At 50.5% G+C, this 22050-nt stretch overlaps 1 protein-coding gene across 2 annotated transcripts in view; it reads left to right on the top strand.

Moving 5' to 3' along the window:
• Pla2g4e (phospholipase A2 group IVE) overlaps positions 1-22050 on the top strand; it is a 42906-nt gene that overhangs the window by 16456 nt on the left and 4400 nt on the right. The window contains exons 3-16 of one of the 2 annotated variants that reach the window (XM_045157468.1): positions 510-646; positions 3035-3166; positions 4375-4415; positions 6758-6800; positions 7435-7504; positions 8322-8482; positions 8564-8650; positions 9036-9073; positions 10852-10987; positions 12607-12743; positions 16341-16563; positions 19193-19307; positions 19847-19984; positions 21574-21681. In XM_045157468.1, the coding sequence (XP_045013403.1) occupies positions 510-646; positions 3035-3166; positions 4375-4415; positions 6758-6800; positions 7435-7504; positions 8322-8482; positions 8564-8650; positions 9036-9073; positions 10852-10987; positions 12607-12743; positions 16341-16563; positions 19193-19307; positions 19847-19984; positions 21574-21681 (1566 nt within the window). The remainder of the gene's footprint in view (positions 1-509; positions 647-3034; positions 3167-4374; positions 4416-6757; positions 6801-7434; positions 7505-8321; positions 8483-8563; positions 8651-9035; positions 9074-10851; positions 10988-12606; positions 12744-16340; positions 16564-19192; positions 19308-19846; positions 19985-21573; positions 21682-22050) is intronic. The other variant, XM_045157469.1, reaches the window with a different exon arrangement.

Below are 22050 nucleotides of genomic sequence, written 5' to 3' on the forward strand. Positions count from 1 at the left end.
AGTGTGAAGAAACCCCGCTTGCAGTGGGCATAGAGGCATGTGCAGATGGTGGGCCCCGATCGGAAGTCTTGCCAAATAGCTTGTTCTATCTAAGCCCTTTCCCACAAAAGCCTTCTTAGGCGGTGCACAGTAGATCCTGTGCTGCTTCTCATCACCTCAGAGAAAGCACTCAGCCCTCCTCCAGGTCCTTGGTGCTAAGGCACACTGTACCACTGGGTGGGTCTGGTCTTGCCCTGACCCAGGGAGCATCACGTGGCCCACCTTGGCGAACACTAGCAAGCAGTTTACAGAGACTGCAGTGCTTCTTGTCTTGAGGCCACCGGTGCCCATGGGAGTACGCCCCCTCCCTTGAAGCCTGCACTCTGTGGTCCTCTCCGGGTTCTAGAAGCAGACCAGAGAGGCGCTGCGTGTGAGCCGAGGCTTTTGTTTGATGCTCCCTATGACTCCACTTCCTCCTGAACTCCGGGTGGCTCTTCTCCCTTCTCTTCCACCCTTGTCTTCTTGGACAGTGAGCCAAACAGACTGTTTTGTGAGCCTGTGGCTGCCCACCGCGTCTCAGGAGAAGCTGAGGACCAGAACCATCTCCAATTGCCTGAACCCAGAGTGGAATGAAAGCTTCACCTTCCAGATCCAGACCCAAGTGAAGGTGAGACTGGAAGGCTGCCCCTGTCTGCCCTGCCTGCATGTCGGCTCTCCTCTCGCCCGCCTGTCCTGTGCCCCTCCGAGTGTGTGTGTGTGTGCATGTGTGCGTGTGTGCGTGTGTGCATGTGTGTGTCCTCCCTGTGCCTGTTTGCTTATTTTCCTTCTTGTCCTACCAACTTGTCTTCCCACTCACCCACAACTTCCTTCTCCCTGTCTCATGTGCTTCCCTCTGAGTCTTTTCATTCTTCTGCCTTCTTCCTCGTCTCCTCTGTCCTGCCATGTGTGTAATGGTTGCTTGTCCTCTTGTCCCAGAAGAGATTATGTCTACAGGACCTCCTAGACATGCTCCCTAGAGGAAGATACGCTAAGAGGAAGAGCCGTTCTACGAAATAGGGCCAAGGCCAATCGAATCCTTTTTCTCATTGCTTTATTATCAATGATGTTTTTTGGTTTGACAAGGCAGGGTGTCACTCTATTCCAGGCTGACCCGGAATTCGCTATGGAGTCTTAGGCTGGCCTCAAACTCACAGTGATCCTCCTACCTCTGCCTCCCGAGTACTGGGATTAAAGGTGTGTGCCACCACACCTGGCCTTCATTAGTTTTTATTATTTATATTTCCTTGGGTATGTGTGCTTTCACCTGTTGAGTCATTGTTTCATAGTGCTGGTCTTCTTCAGATAAACAGTGATTCTAAGTCATGCTCACATCTCTTGAGTGAGAATTTCCTCCTGAACATCCTGAGCTGTGGCAGCCTCAGCAGGGAGCCCTCAAGACAAATTTGGCCTCCTTTTTTTATTTTACTCTATTTTTACTTATTTATTTGAGAGAGGAAGAGGCAGAGAGAGGGGGAAAGAGAGAGGGAGAATGGGAGTGCCAGGACCTTCAGCCACTGCAAAGGAACTCCAGATGCATGTGCCACCTTGTGCATCTGGCTTACATGGGTCCTGGGGAATCAAGCCTGGGTTCTTTAACTTTGTAGACAAGCACCTTAACTTCTAAGCCATCTTTCAAGCCCTTTTAAAACATTTCTCTTTTATTTTATTTTATTTTTATTAAATTTGGCCTCTTGATGCAGGCACAGACTTCGGTCCTTTTTTTTTTTTTTTTTTTTGGTTTTTCAAGGTAGGCTCTCACTCTGGCTCAGGCTGACCTGAATTCATTCTGTAGTCTCAGGCTGGGCTCGAACTCTCAGTGATCCTCCTACCTCTGCCTTCCAAGTGCTGGGATTAAAGGCGTGTGCCACCATGCCCGGCTAGACTTTGGTCTTGAGACATGAAAGCCCCAGATTACTGCCTCTGGTTTAAGGGGCATTTCTCCATGACTAGTGCATAAAACATCATTTCATTTCCCAGAAGGTCTTTATAGTTATGGTTTTAAAAACGACCTTTTTACCAATTGTGGTGGCATACTCCTATAATCCCAGCACTTAAGGTGCTGAGACAGATCGATTGCAAGTTTGAGGCCAGTCTGTGCTACATGGAGATATCTTATCTCAAAAAAATAATAAAATATTTTTCCTATCATATATATATATATATATATATACACACACACACACACACACACACACATATATATATATATATATATATATATATATATATATATATATATATGAGTTCAGTGAGTATTTTCATGTGGGCACAGTCTGCCATCTTGAAATCTGAGTTTGAGGTTAGTTTGTTTTGAGGATTATAGGGTCATTGGGTTGGTTCTGGTACACATTTGGGTTTCTGTTTATTACAAGGTCAACAGATCCCATCTATTGGGGACCTCCAGAACCATACTTATATCCACTGGAAAGAGGCCTATGATGGCAAACCTAGTGTTGAACCACAACTCCAAAGATTGTTGGTCATGGGCCTCAGAGACTCTTCTATTGAATCCAGCTGCCAGCCACTTAAACTGCTTGTTTTGCCATGCTGCTTTGGAACCTCACAGGACCCTATTAGGGGCTGATGAGCCAAGGAATAGAGTTCACATGCCTTATCTCTGCTCTACCAGATGTCAGAAACTTGACAGCCTTTGCTCCACCCCTCCCATTGGTATCTAATGCTGGCTTCCCCATTCTAGTACCAAAGAAGCTGTCTTCAGCTCCCAGGGACACAGTGTCTTGCTCTCCATGCTCCCCAGATGAAATGAAAGCCCTCCCCACTTCATAGGTTTCACAAGCTTTGAAAAGGGACAAATTCTCCAGGAGTCAGAGCAGAGGGGGACAGCAAGGTTTTTTTTTTAACTCATTTCCCTACCAAGGTCCCTGACACCCTAACAGGAACCTCAAAGCATCCGTATTCCTTTGACCCCTCCCCACTAGTCCTGAGGTCAGCCCGTGTCCGGGACTGGGTCACTGCCACCATAGTAACAAGATCTCCACCCTCCCATCTCCCCTAGAATGTACTGGAGTTGAGCGTTTGCGATGAAGACACAATGACACCAGATGACCATCTCCTGACAGTTCTCTATGATCTCTCCAAGCTCTGCTTCCGGAACAAAACCCATGTGAAGTTCCCACTCAACCCAGAGGTAGGTGCGGTGGCCCAGGCCTTCAGCATCCAGCCCCGTGGACAGCGGCTGTTTACTCCTATGATGCCCTGGCATAAACATCTCTGGCACACAGCCAGACTGGGGGAAAGTGGCACTGCTGGTTCAAATTCCAGCGCCATCATTTACTATTTGTGTGACTGCTGGAAAATTACTTAATTCATTTCATTTCCTAATTTTTCATCTATATGCAGATGACAATAATACCCCAGGCAGAATTGTTGTGAAGCTCAAATGAGAAAACTTAATGTAGGCACCAGCAGCCAGTGTTTGTGGTGCAAAATAGAGCTGCGGGGCTGGGGAGAGGGTGAATGAAGCACTCGCCACATAAGCTTGCGTATCTGAGCTGGGACTCTCAGAACCCACACAAAGCTTGGCTCTGTGGTGCTCGGGTCTGCAATCACAGCATGCCCACAGTGAGAAGGACAGTGGAGACAGGATCACCCAGAAGCCCTTGAGCCAGCTAGTCTGGTAAAAAGAGTGGTGAACCATGAGAGACTTTATCTTAAAGTCAAAGACGAGGACTGACACCCAGAAGTTGTCCTTTTAACCTCCACACATATGTCATATGTGTGTCTGCACTCACGTGCATGAACCACACACACACACGCACACTGGAGACATTCATGTTGGTTCCCTTTTCTTGTCTCCAGTCCTGTTTCTCAAATACTCTAGGGTACAGAGGGCAGATCTGCAAGTCAGAAAGAGTCAGGGTATTCGAGATTCATTCAATAAGTACCTGGCTGCCTGCCGTGGGCCAGATGCCGTTTCAGGCCCTGGGTGCACATCTCTGCCCCTTACCTTCTCCACTTCCCAGTGGGACAGCTGGGGTCTAGTGGAGCCGTGGCATGCCTCAAGTTACCCAGGATGTATGGGCCTGTGCCCCATGGGAAGGCAAGAGAGCGCGGTGAGCTGTGAGTAGAGATCACAAGGAAACATTCTTGGACGGAGGACTACGCATGCTTGGACATGGGGACCGCCCCACACCTGACTCTCCCCTGCATTGTCAGTGCTCTTCCTGGCGTCTGAAACGTGGGGCAGAGCAAGGTGGAGGACGCAATAAGAGCCAGGAGTAGCTGCTTCCGTCAGGGGCCCCAGGGCCAGGTGTGCGGAGGACAGAGCAGGAGGGTTCTGGGTGGCAGAGATGTGCAGATCTGGATGACAGACACCTTCTCTTCCTCCCTTGCCAGGGCATGGAAGAGCTGGAGGTGGAGTTCCTGCTCTCAGAGAGGTGAGTAGGTCCACGCCCGCAGGGTCAGCTAAGGTCCTTGGCTGTTAGAGCTGGGTCTGCCTTTGTGCCCTCTTCTGGCAAAAGTTGACTCTCCTGGTGACAGGGGCAAGTCCCCCCTTCCTTTATTTATTTCTTTGTCTATGTGTTTTGAGACAGGGTTTTGAGATATACCCTGGCTAACCTCGAACTTGAGGCAGTTCTTCCTTCCTAAGCATTGTGATTACTGAGATTTCAGGCTCTTCCCCTCTTTGAAACCCTGGCAGACCTCAGCCCTTCTGGGATCAGCCTGAGGGCAGGGGGAGGATGCAAGTCATGAGACACAACAGAAGGATTTTGCCCGGTTCCACTCAGAGAAGACTGTGTCAGAGGAGCTTGGAACTACTAGAAGGGACTTCCAATTAACAGTTGGTTGACAAATTGAAATCATCTTTATTGCACACTGAAGAAAATCTAGGCTCTCTCAATTCTTGTTTTGACAAAATTTTTGGAGATGATGTTCCTTGACTGAATTAGAAAGTGCCTTGCAAAAATTTCAATGTCAAAATTATGAGCTGAGCCGGGCGTGGTGGCGCACGCCTTTAATCCCAGCACTAGGGAGGCAAAGGTGGGAGGATTGCCGTGAGTTCAAGGCCACCCTGAGACTCCATAGTGAATTCCAGGTCAGCCTGGGCTACAGTGAGACCCTACCTTGAAAAAAAAAAAAAATTATGAGCTGGGCATGGTGGCACACACCTTTAATACCAGCACTCAGGAGGCAGAGGTAGGAGGATTGCTGTGAGTTCAAGGCTACCCTGAGACTACAGAGTGAATTCCAGGTCAGCCGGGTTAGAGTGAGACATTACCTCAAAAAACCACACACACACAAAAAGAAAAAAATTAATAATATGTGTTGGTCTGAAAATAAAGTCCTCTTGACCTGAATTTTGACAAGGAAGGCCATATACCTGCTAGTGCTTAGAACTCCATGCAGTTGCATCTGATTGGATATAGGCTTTTTGGGGAGTGGTTTCGAGGTAGGGTTTCACTCTAGCCCAGGCTGACCTACAATTCACTATCCTCAAACTCATGGCAATCCTCCTACCTCTGCCTCCCAAGTGCTGGGATTAAAGGCGTGCACCACCACATCTGGCTTAGATTGGATATAATTTTTAAATTTTTTTATGTGCACATGTGTGTGTGCATACACACATGTGCCAGGTCCTCTTGTCATGACAAAGCACCAAACACTTGTGCTGCTTTTTTTTTTTTGAGGTAGAGTCTCACTCTAACCCAGGCTGACCTGGAATTCACTCTGTAGTCCCAGGCTGGCCTCGAACCCACAGTGGTCCTCTTACCTCTGCTTCCTGAGCTCTGGGATTAAAGGTATGCACCACTACACCCAGCTCCAATAAGTTTTTGTTTTTCCAATAAGGTTTTTGTTTTGGGTTTTTTTGTTTTGTTTTGTTTTGTTTTGTTTTGTTTTGTTTTGTTTTGTTTTGTTTTGTTTTTCAAGGCAGGGTCTCACTGTATCTCTGGTTGACCCGGAATTAACTCTGTATTCTTAGGGTGGCCCCAAACTCACGGCAATTCTCCTACCTCTGCCTCCCGAGTGTTGGGATTAAAGGCATGCACCACCACGCCTGGTCAATAAGTTATTTTTTTAATGGAGCTTTTCTACTCCTTTCTATTCCTGCATCTATTTTTCCTAGACATTTTATTTTAAATGAATTCTTTCTTTCCTCCTTTACAACCTACAAATCTAAATTTTCCTTCTCTCTCCCTTCCTCCTTTTCACTCTCTCTCTCTCTGTCTCTCTGACACACACACACACACACACACACACACGCACACGCACACGCACATGCACACGCACACATGCAAACACAACTTTCTGAGGAAAAAGTCTCATGTAATAGAGACTAGCTTAGAACTCTGATCCTCTTTCACTCCCAAGTGCAGGGATTGTAGATAGGTGTCTCCATGCCTGGCTAAAATCCCAGGTTTCTAGTTTTAAAATATTAATTTACTTATTTAAGAGAGGGAGAGAGAGAGAAAAAATAGGCATGTCAGAGCGTCTAGCCACTGCATACGAACTCCAGACACATGGGCCACTTTGTGAGTCTGGCTCTATGTGGGTACCAGGGAATCAAACCCAGGGTGTCGGGCCATCAGACTTACAAGCAAAGTGCCTTTAACCACTAAGCCATCTCTCCAGCCCCAATCTAAGGTTTCTTAAGAAGATTTTGTTTCATGACAACTAAGAAGGATGTGATATTTTATGATTGATGTGATTTATATGTTTTGTTACGTTAGAGAGAGGTCAGTCTTCAGGAATGATGGATAGTTCTCATTTTGCTTTTCAGTCCCTCTCCACCTGAAGCTCTCATCACCAACGGCGTGCTCGTGGTAATTGTTCTGAGTTCCTGGAGCTCCAGAGGCCACAGCTAGCAGCTGCTTGGGGGAAATGACGCTAGGCCCACAGTGGGTCATTGTCCCATCCTGAGGCCAGAGCAAATCAGACTAAATGATCAACCAAATGGGGTGTATCCAGCCTAAGCTTCTGCACCCAGAGAGGAGGTAGCTGGGCCTCACCCTGGCCTAACATTCTATATCCAAGAGATATGACCCCTTCTCTTAGGACTCTCCCCACTAAAGGCAGCCTCTTTCTAGACAGCCCCCATCCCAGAACCTCTGCAGGCATAATTTAAGAGTTAAAAGTCACAGTTCAGCTGTTGCTACAAGCACTGTAATTGAGCACTGCCTCAGGTTATCCTGACGGTTCCTGAGAACATGACTCCTAATAAACAGTGATTTGTATCCTAGCGTTTACAGGCCAGCTTCCTTTTCAAATATCCCATCACCAAATGAGAAATCATGCCTTGACTAGGCTCAGAAATGTTGGCAGCATACTCAGTGTCCCCAGCATCAGCTCAAGGTTAACCAACACTGACTCCACCATCTGGGTCTCCTCCCTTAGTACTGGAAGGGGAGGAGGTGGCCAGTGCCCAGAATCCCGATGACCTTCCTCACTTTGTTACAGTCTCGTCAAGTCTCTTGTCTAGAGGTGCATGCAGAATCCAGAAGGAGGAGGCAGAGGAAGAGGAAGAAAAGTGAGGTTTCATTGCCATGCTTTCTCGGGGCCTGGGGGGACTGTTTCCAAGCCCCAGCAAAACAACTCAGCCCATCCAGGCTCAGAGAATCAGATCACCTCAACCTAGATCAGGCTCTCCTGGCTGGGGGAAGCAGAGCCAAAACTCTAGAATCATTGTTCCCTCGAACCTCCATCCTCCCCAGCTTGTTCTACAAAGGGCATGCTCTCACAAGCATCCACACGACTCCAGGAGCCCCCAGACCTGCCCAACATCCTGGACCCCGGTCTCAATGCCACCCTCAGTGCGTAGGTCTGGTAGGATGGCAGCACCTGGGGCAGCCTCACACTGGCAGCTGATAGGGTTCTCTAACTGCCCCCTTCTGCTAGCCAGCTCCCAATTCACAGCATCCCATAGCTAGAATGTCCCTAAGAGACACAGATTCCACTGTCTACCCTACCCCGCTATGCCCCTCCCATGCCAGGCTAACAGCTGCTCCAAGAGAAAGGCAGTGTGACCTACAGACACGCAGGGAGGGAAGGACAGACACACCTCTGCCCCACGCTGACAATGCCAGTTTTCTCTGTGGTTTTGGACCAGTGACTTTAGGGGTTCTTCTGTCAAAGCAGAACCAAGAAGACTAGTCTTGAGGACTATCTCAGCATCTCAAAGGGCTTTTTGGGGACCACATCTGTCAGCATCCCTCACAAGCCTTGTCAAAATGTAGATTTGGGGCCCTGTGATTATAGACCCCTCCCAAGACCTCCAGATAGGATTTTTGATGAGCTGCATGAGGAAATAAACATCCTGGGGTTTAATTTCTTGTTCTCTCTCCCAGTGAAAGATCTCCTGGTGACAGTGACAGAATCCTTCGAGAAAATCCAGTGCATCTCACCCTGCTCAATGCCCTGCTTCCCCAACCCCGCCTGCTTCCACTACCCCAAGTACTTCCAGCCCCGGTTGTATGTGGAGGCACCCAAGAGGCACTGGAGCTGCGAGGTATGAGAGAGCCACAATGGGGGGGGGGGGGACAAGCGGGTCTGAGTCCTCACTCCTCACAGAGCCCATCCATCCTTCCAGCTTTGCTGCTGTGGTGGGCGCAAGGATGGCCCTGTTTGTCATCCCCTCAATTGCCTCTCTGATGGCCAGGCAATGACCCTGCCCGTGGTGAGTGCCTAGGTCTGGGAAGAGGGCACCAGAGCTGCGCAGCCTAGAGCTGCCGTAGCAGGGAGGTGGAGAGAGGCTATAGGTGCGTGGGAGAGGTGGGGTGTGGAGTCTCCCAAGCAGAGCCGCTTCGCCTTTTGGGTGACAGTGGGAGCCAGGGAGTATATGGAGCCTGAGTGGAGATGGAGAGAAGGGTCATGTTTAGAAGAGGGAAGTAGGGATGGAGCACACGTCTGTGCATACATACATACATGTAAGGCATGCCTGTGACTGTGAACATGTGTGTGTGCTGAGTCAAAGAAGGGGTGGGCCCGTGGCTCACCCTTTGGTTGCACTCCCTTGGCTCTGAGTGGCCATCCCTGATGAGTGTTTCATCTTTTGCTCTCAGGGCGAGAACTGTGAATTATACATGAAGTCCACACCATGGTAAAGTACCCTCTTTCTCTCCTTCCCCTAACCTATCCTGAGAAGTATGAAGTGGTATCCCATTGTGGTTTAGTTTACATTTTCCTGGTTGGTAATAATGCTGAGTATCTTCCCTGAACTGATCTGACCATTGGTGTATCATTTTTGGAGATAACTATTCAAATCTTTGCTCATGTTTTAAGTTGGTTCTGGTCTTAGTAAGCTGTAAAAGTTCATTGTATCTTCTGGATACAAGTCTTCTATTTACTCCTATTCTTCGGACTGACTTCTCATGTTCTTAATGGTGTTCTTTGGAAAACAAAGGTTTATGATATTTTTCCGAGGTAGGGTCTCGCTCTATCCCAGGCTGACCTGGACTTCACTATGTAGTCTCAGGCTGGCCTTGAACTCATGGCAATTCTCCTACCTCTGCCTCCTGAGTGCTGGGACTAAAGGCGTGCACCACCATGGCTGGCCAAAGGTTTATAGTTTTGACAAAACCTATTTTCTATTTTGTCACTTGTGTCTTTGGTGTCAAATCTAGGAAATCACTGCCTGATCCAAGGCCATGTATATATTCTCCCCTGTTTTCTGCGAAGATCTTTAGCTTTCACGTGCAGGCTTATGACCCACATTTTTGGTATTTGTTGTTCACATTGTGAGGTAGAGTTCAACTTCACTCTTTGCATGAGGATATACGGTTGACCCAGCACTGTTGGTTGATAAGACAATTCTTTCTCCTGTTGAATTGTGTCCTTGTGAAAATCAAGTACCATAATTTCAATTTAGAGCTTGATTAGAATTTGTCCTTGCAAATGTCACTTGATCTCCCTGACCTCAGTTTCCCTCTTCTGTAAATCGAGTTGCTTTGTGGACCCCGTGAGATGGCCTGTGAAGTAGTGAGCTGGCTGGTGAGTGGGATGCTCATCGGGTGTCAACCAGTGCTGTCATTGGCGTTATTCATTCCTGTGGGCGCCAGAGAACGAGTTACTTCCTTGCAGGAGAAGGAGGCATGCTGGGAGATTCCCCAGGCCCCACCTTAAGACCACGTGACTTTGTTAGTGAGCTAAGACAGGGTGGACACTGACATCTACCTGGAGTCACTGGGGAGCTGGGCACCTGAGGGTACGAAGGCAAGGGTCGATCCAGGAGGTGCCTTGAGATGAGCTTCTACAGGTCTGATAGGGTCTTGTATGCCAGACCAGGAGCCTAGACTTGTCCAGGGTGAGACATGGTAAGAAGAGAACAAGCCCCCAGCATGTCTGAGCTGCCCTGACGGCATGTAAAGATGTGAGAAGTGTGTCAGTGAACAAACACAGGAGGACTGCGATTCTGTGACCAGGAAGCAGTCAGTTGGTGGGCACGGGAGCAGGGGGCTGGTTAGGGAGCTCTGAAGAGCCCACATTGCACAATCTCGTCCAGAGGAATCTGCAAAGGGCTCCTGGGGCCCCTTATTAGCCATATGTGTCCTTGAACGATGGAGGTTATCTAGAGAAGCCTTCTGAACTTTCCAGATCCCACTAGGGAGGTAAAGGGTTCAAAGAGTCCCAAGTGCAGTCTTTTGACAAGTACCAGCATAGAGCAAGCCAGCTAAGGCTATGGGACCCTATGCCTCGCCTCTCTGAAGTGCTGGCAGTGCAGGGGAAGAGGGGAGTCAAACATTTTACAGATGAGAATGAAGACCCTAGAGGTTCATAGGAGAACTGGGCTTCAGGCCTGGATCCACTGGCCCTAAAGTCACATCTGCCCCATGAAGGCAGAGGCTCCAGGCCTGCTTAGCCTCCATCCCTCTCCCGCAGCGCTGACACACTGGACTTGCGGCTAGACTTTAGCCTGTGCCAGGCCGAGCTGGAGTTCATGCAGAAGCGGAAGGTGGTGGTGGCTGAGGCATTGAAGCAGGTGCTACGGCTGGAGGAGGACCTGCTGGAGGATGAGGTGGGTAAGCAGGGCCACTGGCCTTGGTTCAGGGCTACTCTAGGCCACTGGTCTGGCTTCAGGGCTACTCTGGGCCACTCACCTGGCTTCAGGGCTACTCTAGGCCACTGGTCTGGCTTCAGGGCTACTCTGGGCCACTCGCCTGGCTTCAGGGCTACTCTGGGCCACTCGCCTGGCTTCAGGGCTACTCTGGGCCACTGGTCTGACTCCAGGGCCACTCTGGGCCACTTGCCTTGGTTCAGGGTTACTCTGGGCCACTCGCCTGGCTTCAGGGCTACTCTGGACCAACTGTTCCTTCCCAACCTCATGCCCCACCAGCTGCCTGGGCGTCCCCTGCGCCAGGGTAGCCACAGCACCACCTCGACTCTGTGGTTGCTCCAGATACTGAGGTTCCAGTGCTGGGACAAGAACCCTGCTGCATGTGATTCAATTGTGTTCGCCAGGACATGGAGAGGGCAGAGGACAGTGAGAAAAAATGGGGCTCCTGCTGCTCTTCCCTTGCATGCGCCCTGGATCTTGAGGGAACTAAGTGTGCCATTATTGACCCAGTGGCAAAATGGCATGCTTACCCAGTCAGGAAAAATTTGAAGCTCCACCTCCTTGTGTGTCCTATACCCCACCTTCACCCTCTTATTCTCTTTTCTCTCAGAGAGGCACATGCAGACACCCCCTAGCTAACAGACGTAGGAGGTTGGAGAGAAGCTGCCTCCATTCCCAGGGTCAGTTGCCTCTTCCCCTAGAAGCAGCCACAGTGCCTTTGTCAGAGTTTGTACACATCTCTCTGGTGGGCTGGGGCCCATGTGGCCCTAGGCCACAGGTTGGCCCTTTAAGCACCTTCCTTCTGCTGCGAGGCACCATGCAGGTGAAAACCACATGGGACAGAAGAAGGTTCATGATTAGCCTTGAGCTGGAGGAAGTATCTTACACCATCTCTACTACTCACAGAGCAAACTTGGCTCTGAAGCCCCTGGCTCAGCAGTGTCCTTCCTGCTCCCCCACATCAGAACCACATTCCCCCTTGCTCTTACAAATACAGTATAGACGGAGCCTGCATCGTGTACTGGGCGGGGTATACCCTTGGTGTCCTAACATCACTTCTGTCTGCAGATATCAGTCTGCCCTCATTCATAATTCATGATTGGGCCCCAGTTTTAGTATCGATGAATAGAGGGCTGGGTTGAAGCCTCAGAACTCTTCCAGCTATGATTTTTTTTTTTTTCTTTTTGATTTTTCGAGGGAGGGTCTCACCCTAGTCCATGCTGACCTGGAATTCACTATGTAGTCTCAGGGTGGCCTCGAACTCATGGCGATCCTCCTACCTCTGCCTCCCGAGTGCTGGGATTGAAAGTGTGCACCGCCACATCCGGCCAGCCATGGTGTTTCCTGATATTCCAAGCCTGGGTTGGACAGCAGAGCCTCCACTGCTCGCACCACTGGGTTCAGAGCTCAGGTCTTGTTCTGGACCTACCAGGCGGTCCATTATACTGTGCAAGACAGTCTTCAGTTGTTCCGCTCCACATCCTGCTCTCCATCCAGCTCCCTCTCCTGTTCTTGCTAAGCTGCTCTCACGCCTCTCCTGTCCATGGAGCCCTTCTCAACCTTCTGCCCCTGTGCCCCAGGTGCCGCTGATAGCCATCATGGCCACTGGGGGCGGAGCAAGGTCTATGACTGCCATGTATGGCCACCTGCTGGGGCTGCAGAAGCTGAACCTCTTGAACTGTACCAGCTACATTACCGGCCTGTCAGGCGCCACCTGGTAAGGACCTGGGAGCCACTGGTGAAGCCCAAAGCAAGCAGCAGATGCTCTGCCCTCTTCCAGCCCAAGTAAAAGTGACTCATGACACCTGGAAAGCTCTCCCATGCACAGCTGTGTGACGTGATGCGTATCCCTTAATCCCTCAGAGGCTCAGCTGCCATACTGTAAAATGGGGATAACAATGGCCCTGGCCTCTCCCAGTATTAAGCACACAGAACTGCAGTGTCCACAAGTCATTACTGGTGTCACTGTTTCCCTGGGACTGTGGCAGTGACCCATGACCATGGTGGCCAATGACGAGTGAACCCTCAACGTGCTGGGGAGATGCAGCCTCCTCTCTCAGGGCTGGGCCGGCTTCCTCAGAGGAGTGGGGCTAGCAAGCTCTGGCTTGCCTCCCTGAAGTCCTAGCCCCATGCCTGCCCTGCCTCTGCCCTGCTGGGTTTCCTCGGGCAGCCTGAGAGGAGCAGGCAGGGCACTGCCCCAGGCCTCCCGCCTCTCCAGTCACTGCTGAGGAGAAACATGAGCACTTTGGAATGTGCCTCCGGTCCCAGCTACTCGGGAGGCTGAGGCGGGAGGATGGCTTGAGTCCAGGAGTTCTGGGCTGCAGTGAGCTATGCCTATAGGGTGTCCGCACTAAGTTCGTCATCAATATGGTGACCTCCTGGGAGCGGGAGACCACCAGGTTGCCTAAGGAGGGGTGAACCAGCCCAGGTCAGAGACGAAGCAGGTCAAAACTCCTGTGCTGAGCAGTAGTGGGATCGCACCCGTGAATAGCCGCTGCACTCCAGCCTGGGTAACAAGTGAGGCCCTACCTTAGAAAAAGAGGAACCAAAATAAGTAGGGTCTGGGCTCCCAACAGGTGAGGTCTATACCCACAAGAAGCACAGTGCCCAGGAGCCACAAAATGTTGTTATCATCTATTGGTTTATTTCTAAATCACAAGGAGAAATGAGCCTGTAAAGTTAATGAAAATGCTTCAATCAATAGCATTAATATGTTTATATAACCCAGCCAAATATATGCTTTTAAATAATTTTTTTTTTAAGTTATTTATTTGAGAGCGACAGACACAGGGAGAGAGACAGATAGAGGGACAGAGAGAATGGGCGCACCAGGGCTTCCAGCCTCTGCAAACGAACTCCAGACGCGTGCGCCCCCTTGTGCATCTGGCTAATGTGGGACCTGGGGAACCGAGCCTCGAACCAGGGTTCTTAGCTTCACAGGCAAGCGCTTAACCGCTAAGCCATCTCTCCAGCCCCTTTTAAATAATTTTTACAGTGGAAGAGGCTCCCTAAAGTCATCATGTAGCCCCAATTCAGGAAAGCCAGAGACCTGTGACCACATGAGCTCTCTCAGTGGAGGGTGGGGTCTGTCTGTCAGTGACTGTTGGGCCTAAGAGCCTGGAGGTCCCAAGCTGTGCCTTTTCTCTTGGAGGGTCTCTGGATGGCTCTCACATGAGGGAGGAGGTGTGACCTGGCCCTCAGAAAGCTATCTGTCTCCTCCTCCTCAGAGGCTACAGGCTTCAGTCCGGATGGGTCGAAGGGACAACTGACTGTCATCAGTGTTACCTCTGCAGAAACAAGGCTGTCCCTCAGAATCCAGGATACAGGATACAGGATAGCCCCAGGGTATCAAAATCTTCTGATGGTCCAGCCCCTTATATACAAGGGCGTAGAATCTGCTATTGCTCACACAATCCTCTCTATACCTTAAATCACCTCTGGATTACGTATCACACCTAATCCAGTGGAATTTTTTGTCAAATAGTTGTTATGCTTTCTTATTTAAGAAATAATGGCAAGAAGAAATCATCTGTACAGGTTCAGTAAATAGACAATTTTTTCTGAATAATATCAATCTACAGTTGGTTGCCATCTCCTGATGAGCAACCCACAGATAAAGAGAGGCAACCAAGACTGGAGAGATGTCTTAATGGTTAAGGCACTTGCTTGAGAAACCTAAGAACCTAGGCTCAACTCCCCAGAACCCATGTAAGCCAGATGCACAAGGCGACACATATGCACAAGGTCACACATGCGCATAAGGTGGCACACGTGTCTGGAGCTTGGCTACAGTGGCTAAAGGCCCTGGTGCAACAATTCTCTCTCTAATTTAAAAAAAAAAAAAAGGGGGCTGGAGAGATGGCTTAGCGGTTAAGCGCTTGCCTGTGAAGCCTAAGGACCCCGGTTCAAGGCTCGGTTCCCCAGGTCCCACGTTAGCCAGATGCACAAGGGGGCGCACGCATCTGGAGTTCGTTTGCAGAGGCTGGAAGTCCTGGCGCGCCCATTCTCTCTCTCTCCCTCTATCTGTCTTTCTTTCCATGTCTGTCTCTCTCAAATAAATAAATAAATAAATAAAATTTTAAAAAAAAATTTTAAAAAAAAAGGTCTTGAAAAAAGAGAGTCAACCACAATTTCTCCAGTGTTATTTTACAGCTGAAGAAACAAAGGATTCCCAGGGTCACTCAGATCTTGAGTCATAGGCCTGAAATTTGAACTTAGTCCAGGGCCTGTGTTCTTGGTCTACACGTTAATAGCTGCCTCTAGACAGCTATAAAATAACTTGCCTCAGCAGGGCCTAGGGGCACCTGTGTACCCTTGGACTACTTTTGAGAAGTAGGACGATAGGGAAAACCTCAGTCCCACCCAGGGTGGGAGGCTGAAGGGTCCCCTGGCCTGGAGAAAACATGGCAAATACTCTTTTTTAACTAAGGAATATGATGATTCTATTTACTTATTTAAGAGAGAGGAGAGAGAGAGAATGGGCACACTGGGGCCATCTGCCACTGCAAACAAACTCCAGATGCAGAATCTGGAGTCAGCTGCCCTGTGCTACCACTGTTCCTACGCCTCACATGATGTGATCTTTAAGAACTGGGTGAAGGGGTCCACCTGTCACAGATTTCCACTGAGACAAGAGCAGTTTGGTAGCTTGCCTGAGCTCACACACCAAGTCAGTGGAAGAGCCTGGGCTTGAACCTAGGAAGATCTGGGTTCAGAATTTTTGTATCAACCAATGTGGTACACTTGGCACATAATCATCAAGAGATGGCAAAAATAATATTCTACTCCTCACCCTCACCCTTGTCTCACCCACTTCTATCCAGGCCCTTCTCCTGGCAGGTATATGACTCCCTGTGACCTGCCCACCTTGTGTAATATCTTACTTATTTGTTTAGTTACTTGAGAGAGAGAAAGAGGCAGATAGAAAGGGAGAGCTGCCAGGCATAGTAGCACACGTCTTTAATCCCAGCACTCAGGGGCAGAGATAGGAGGACTGCCATGAGTTTGAAACCACCCTGAGACTACATAGTGAATTCCAAGTCAGCCTGGGCTAGAGTGAGACCCTACCTCAAAAAACAAAAAGATAGAGAGAGAAGAGGGCCCCCAGCTACTACAAATGAACTCCAAACACATGCACCACCTTGTGCATGCATCTGGCTTACATAGGTACTAGGGAATCAAACCTGGGTCCTTAGGCCTCACAGGCAAGTGCCTTAACTGCCAAGACATCTCTCCAGCCCTGAACTGTACATCTTCTCTCCTAATTGGATGCAGGCAGGATCAGACCAGATCAGCCATGCTTATCTCTCCCTAGGACCATGGCTACCTTGTATAGTGACCCTGAGTGGTCCTCTAAAAATCTGGAACCTGCTATCTTTGAGGCCCGGAGACATGCTGTCAAAGACAAGATGCCCTCCCTGTTCCCAGACCAGCTGTGCAAATTCAGAGAGGAACTCCGACAACGCAGCCAGGAGGGCTACAATGTCACCTTTACAGACTTCTGGGGCCTGCTGATTGAGTCCTGTCTGGGAGACAAGGTGGGTGTTCAGCTTCTCCTGGGTCCCACATGCCCTGACTGATGTCACGTTCGGTTAGCCTGCAGGTGCATCCTCGGGCTATAAGAATCAGGCAGTGCCCAAAGACATGGCGCAGGAAAGTGCTGGGATGATCTTCCCACTTCTCCTTCAGAGGATGACTGAGCCCCACTTGTTGGGAAAGCCTGGGTACTCCCCATCAGAGGCTACATGTCCCCTGAAAGCCATGCCGAAACACTGGTGGCAGAAACTGGAGTGGTAAGCTAGGTAAGACTGTCAACATGCTACCAGTCCAACACTACATGGAAGCGAGAGGCAGCAAGCGCAAGTGGAAGTATACTAATGCCGTGTGGCCGAGGAAGGCTCAGCAAGGCCTTTGGATGGTCCTGCAGTCAAAGCCATGAGTGAGATCCCGTGGCCCTCTAGCGGGTCTGACTCAGCGTCTGCTGCACTGGGTCCAGGGAGGCATGGCCTCGGCCCAGCAGCCATGGATTTCAGGCCATAGCACCAGAAACCTTCATGAGGAACCAGTACTGCTCTTGGTCGTTGGAGGTCTGCAGGCTTCATGTTCATGGCATTCACCAGGGAATGAGTCTAGTGAGGTTCCTTCCTGCTCTGAAAACCACTGATCTGAGTGCCATGTGTCCCCAAAGAGAACCAGCCATGCTGGAATGCAGCTGATGACAGCCATGTAGGATGCAGTGGGGGGGGGGCACAAGGGACGTGATCCTGGACATCAGGGGTAATTCGACGGGCACCTGGCTCTGTTACACCAGGCCCCAGTGAGAAGCCGCCTTTGACTTGTTGCACGGCCCCAAGCAGAGGCTCCAATATCCTCTATCCAGGCCCCAGTTCTTGGCCCCTAAAGATGTCTGAGGAGCTCCAAATTCAACATAGAACTTTCCAGAAGGAGAAATGACAGCAAATTCTTTTCTAGAATCTCCCCTCTGTTAGAAAATCAGACAATTTGGGCAACTTGTGACTCTCATCTTTCTTTTCTGCTGTTATTGTTTAGAGATGGGGTCCTGGAAGAAAAGTCACAGACTCAGGGAAGAACCCCAGGCTGGGCTTGAACTTGTGGTGATCCTCCTGCCTCAGTCTCCCAAGTGTTGGCTTGTGCCACCACACATGGCTGACTCTCGTCCTTAATATTCACTCATTCCTCATTCATTTTTTAATTATTATTTGTATTTATTTATTCTTATTTGAGAGCAACAGACAGAGAAAGAGGCAGAGAGAAAGAAAATGGGCACACCAGGGCTTCCAGCCACTGCAAACGAACTTCAGACACATGCACCCCCTTGTGCATCTGGCTAACGTGGGTCCTGGGGAATCAAGCCTCGAACTGGGGTCCTTAGGCTTCACAGGCAAGTGCTTAACCACTAAGCCATCTCTCCAGCCCATCATTCATTTTTTAAAATAATTATCTCCTGTATGTGAGGAGCCCTACTCACTGAGGATGCAAAAAGGAATCTGATGTGGTTCAACCCATAGCTCTGGATGGATCCCACAGATCTATCCCTTTGAAAACCTCTCCTTTAACGTGACCCCATGATGAAGCTGGAGTGAGACAGAACCTCCGAGTCCTGCCTTCTGAATTCAGGCAGGATGGGGCTGGAATTCTGGCCCCGCTCTGGACTTTTCCTCAGTGGGAATTCCTAATAAGTAGTAGCTAACATCTTAACAGAAGCCAGGCAAGGTGGTGCACATCTATAATCCCAGAAGGAGGTAGGCAGAGGCAGGAGGATTGCCACGAGTTTATGAGCAGTGTTACATGGGAGCCTCCTCCTCAAAGACCAAAAGAACCCTTCATAAACTTTTTGTCAATGATTTGCTACCAGTAGTAACCCATATGATAAGAAAGAATGCCTCAAAAGTTTCTAGGTCAGAAGTCAGGGCATGTTGAAGGCTTGGCAAGGAGAGGATGCAGGGAAGCGAGTCTGGGATGCTGGGGGAGGCCTCTGCTCTTCTACTCTGGCCAAGGCATGGTTCTCTTTCCCTCCAGCTCCCTTTACAATGACAGAGGACTGGCCACTTCCCTGAGTCTGCGACTTTACTTCCAGAACATTCAATTCTGTTGTGCCCAGATCTCTGGGTCCTGCTGTGACAGGCACTGTTTTCCTTCAAAGGAAATTCAAGAGTTGTTGGGTCACGCACATGTTTGCTATTCCACCCTGGTTCTTGAGCCTTTGCAAACAGGGTAATCAGAGGAGGTCATCCCGCAGGCAGCTGTGGAGCCCAGCATACCAAGTTGATTAAACAAAACCTTCTGCTGCCGCTCAATTTCCAGAGGTGGAAGATCATGGCAGTGGTGGTCTCTCCCGCCCTTACCTTTTCATCCTGTAGCTGCTGAGATTTGCGGAGAACCCTCAAGACCCCAGGAGACAGCACTAAGCTGTCAAGCCAGCCCTACCCTACCTATGGCTTGAGCTGGTGGGCAGCACCAGGAAGTGGGGTACATTTAATGGGTTCACTTAAGAGCTGGTAACTGGGATCATTGAAGCCCACACAACGTTCTGGTGGACTTCAAAGCCCGGAAGTGGCTCCAAAGTTCCAAATCCCCCTGTCACTCCACACGGACCCCTGGGCCTGCGAGTCAGCTTCCTCTCCCTCACCATTGGTGTCTCCACAGAAAAATGAAGTCAAGCTGTCAGAGCAGCGTGCTGCTTTGTGCCGGGGCCAGAACCCCCTGCCCATCTACCTCACCATCAATGTCAAGGATGATGTAAGCAACCAGGATTTCAGAGGTAACACTGGTGGCTAGGGACTTCGGAGGGGTTCCCTTCTTGGTGGGCACAGGCACCCAGCATCTCCAGGTCTCCCTTTCCCCAACACACGCACACAGGCTAATCTCCAGATCAAAACGCAGTGCCCACATTGAGGAAAGCAACTTTGTTGTCTCATGAGTACAGCGTGGGGAAGGGCTCCTTAGCTTGCTAGGTGAGGCTGGGGAAAGGAAGGTAGCGAGGTAACTAGCCCGTGGCATTTCTTAGGGTGCCTAAGGGGAAGGAGTGTGAGCCTCGTGGTTCCTATATAGTGCTTGGGGCTCAGTTTAGCCCGGCCTATCCGAACTTGAGGAGTGAATGTCGGAGCCAGTGGTTTCCAGAGCTGTTTTCCTGGCCGCGAGCGCCCCCGCGTGTCCCATAGGGGAGCTACGCTGGGGTTCCGAGCTCGGGACTCGAGCCAGGGCCGGCGGGCGGGAGGGCGGGGCCGGGGGGGGGGGCCGGGGGGGGGTCGTGGGGGGCGACCGGGCCGGAGGCTGACACCTCCCCGTCGTCGCGTGCAGAATGGTGTGAGTTCTCCCCCTACGAGGTCGGCATCCCCAAGTACGGGGCCTTCGTCCCCACAGAGCTCTTTGGCTCCGAGTTCTTCATGGGGCGGCTGAGGAAGCGGATCCCCGAGTCGCAGATGTGCTACATGCTGGGTGAGTCCTGGCTGGGAGGCCCCAGAGCACCCGGGCCCGTCCTTGAACCGGGAAGCCCGGCCCGCGCTGCCCTGGTGAACCTTGAACACGCGGCTCTCCCGGCACCTGCCAGCTCCGCCGGGCCCGGCAGAAGGGCTCGTGACCCCACGCTGCCAGGACTGCCCTAATCTGCCTTGGCCCGGAGAGACTGACCGGGACCCAGGGGCTGTCCCTGTCCTCGGGGTCCACTCACAGCAGCCTGGGCGTGTGAGCTGAGGACGACGTCCTCGCTCTCCCCGCCCGGGCCAGGGGCAGCGTGCCTGCTTCCAGGGGCACCCAGCATCTGCCCCCAAGGAGCCAGAGGGCAAAGGACACGGCCCCGGGGAAGCCGGGCTTCGGTCTGCATTCCCCGGTTCCTCAGACGCCAGCGCCCGACTGGCACGTCCAGAGTTGGTCCTCCCTCAAGGGTGCCCATCAAAGTACCACTTCGGGAAGCAGGCCCATGGTTACAGCCCGAGCAACAGCTATTGAAATGTGCTTTATTCAAGCTGGATGTCTACACTTACCCACAAACCAACCCACTGTAGGAAGTCGAACTCAAGCCCATCTCTTCCGTGAAGCCACACGGGGGCCCCAGCCCGTGGTTCTTCCTTCTGCTGAGCCCCTAAACTGTGAGCGTGTGGTTCTGAACGCTGCGGCTCGGCTGGAATTTGGTTCCTCCCTCACTAGCTGTGGAATTGTTAAATTACCGACATTCAGTGGGGCGTGGTGGCACACACCTTTAATTCTGGCACTCACAGGCAGAGATAGGAGGATCGCCATGAGTTCGAGGCCACCCAGAGACTACCCAGTAAATTCCAGGTCAGCCTAGGCTAGAGTGAGACCCTACATCAAAAAATAAATAAAACCTACATTCTCAGCACCTTTTTCCTCATCTGTATATTGGGGTTGAGTTAAAAACAATCTTGTATGTTTAATTTAAAAGTACTTTATTTTTTTTTAAATAGGGTCTCTGTAGCCAAGGCTAACTTTTAACTCATAGCAATACTCTTGCCTCAGTCTCCCCAGTACTGGAATTACAGGTGTGGGCTATCACACCTGGCTTTAATACCAGTATTATACATGTTACTTTTTTTTTTTTTTTTTTTTTTTTTGGTGTTTTGAGGTAGGGTCTTGCTCTAACCCAGGCTGCTCTGGAATTCACTATGAAGTCAGGGGTGGCTTCAAACTCACAATGATCCCCCTACCTCCGCCTCCCACATGCTGGGATTAAAGATGTTTTGCCACCACACCTGGCCTAAATTTTACATTTTTAAATTAAGAAATAACACTACATATGTCAACCAAAGCTTAGCATATGTCAGACACAGTCCTAAATGCCTTATTTAGTTGTATGAACTGATGCAAGGGTGGCTCTGGACTTGAACTCAGGCCCTGTGCTTGTCAGCCGTAAGGCTGTGTGTGTCCTCCCTGCAGTGAGGAGAAGCGCTGAGGCAATCCAAGTGCATCCTGTCCATGAGCAGCCTGGCCTGGAGGTGTCCTCGAGGCCAGGGAGGGTCGGGAGTCCCCGGGCTCCTGGTCAGAGTTGTCACAGCAGCCCTGCTTCCTAGGTTTGTGGAGCAGTATCTTCTCCCTGAACCTGCTCGATGCCTGGAATTTGTCTCACACCTCAGAGGAGTTTTTCCACAGGTGGACAAGAGAGAAACTGCATGACATCGGTGGGTGACCTGGGCCGTTCCCTCATGGAAGGGGGATGGAGGTGTGGGGCGTGCATCAAGGGCTGAGGACCTGCTTCCCACTACTTTTGGCTCACAGACATGGAAAGGTAGCAAGGGCTAGAGCATCTCCCCCTGTCTGCAGGCGGCCAAGGAGGCTGAGGATCTGTGCACTCAGTGACGGGCTGCCCTTCTGGACTTTCACACTCTCTGAGGCCCCACCCCCCCTTATCAGTCACCCTCCTTCTTCTTGCCCACTACCCATTCTTTTTTCTTTTCTTTTCTTTTTATTTATTTATTTATTTATTTATTTATTTGAGAGCGACAGACACAGATAGAAAGACGGATAGAGGGAGAGAGAGAGAATGGGCG

The sequence above is a fragment of the Jaculus jaculus genome, chromosome 8, assembly GCF_020740685.1.
Source record: "Jaculus jaculus isolate mJacJac1 chromosome 8, mJacJac1.mat.Y.cur, whole genome shotgun sequence".
In the NCBI taxonomy this organism is placed as follows: domain Eukaryota; kingdom Metazoa; phylum Chordata; class Mammalia; order Rodentia; family Dipodidae; genus Jaculus; species Jaculus jaculus.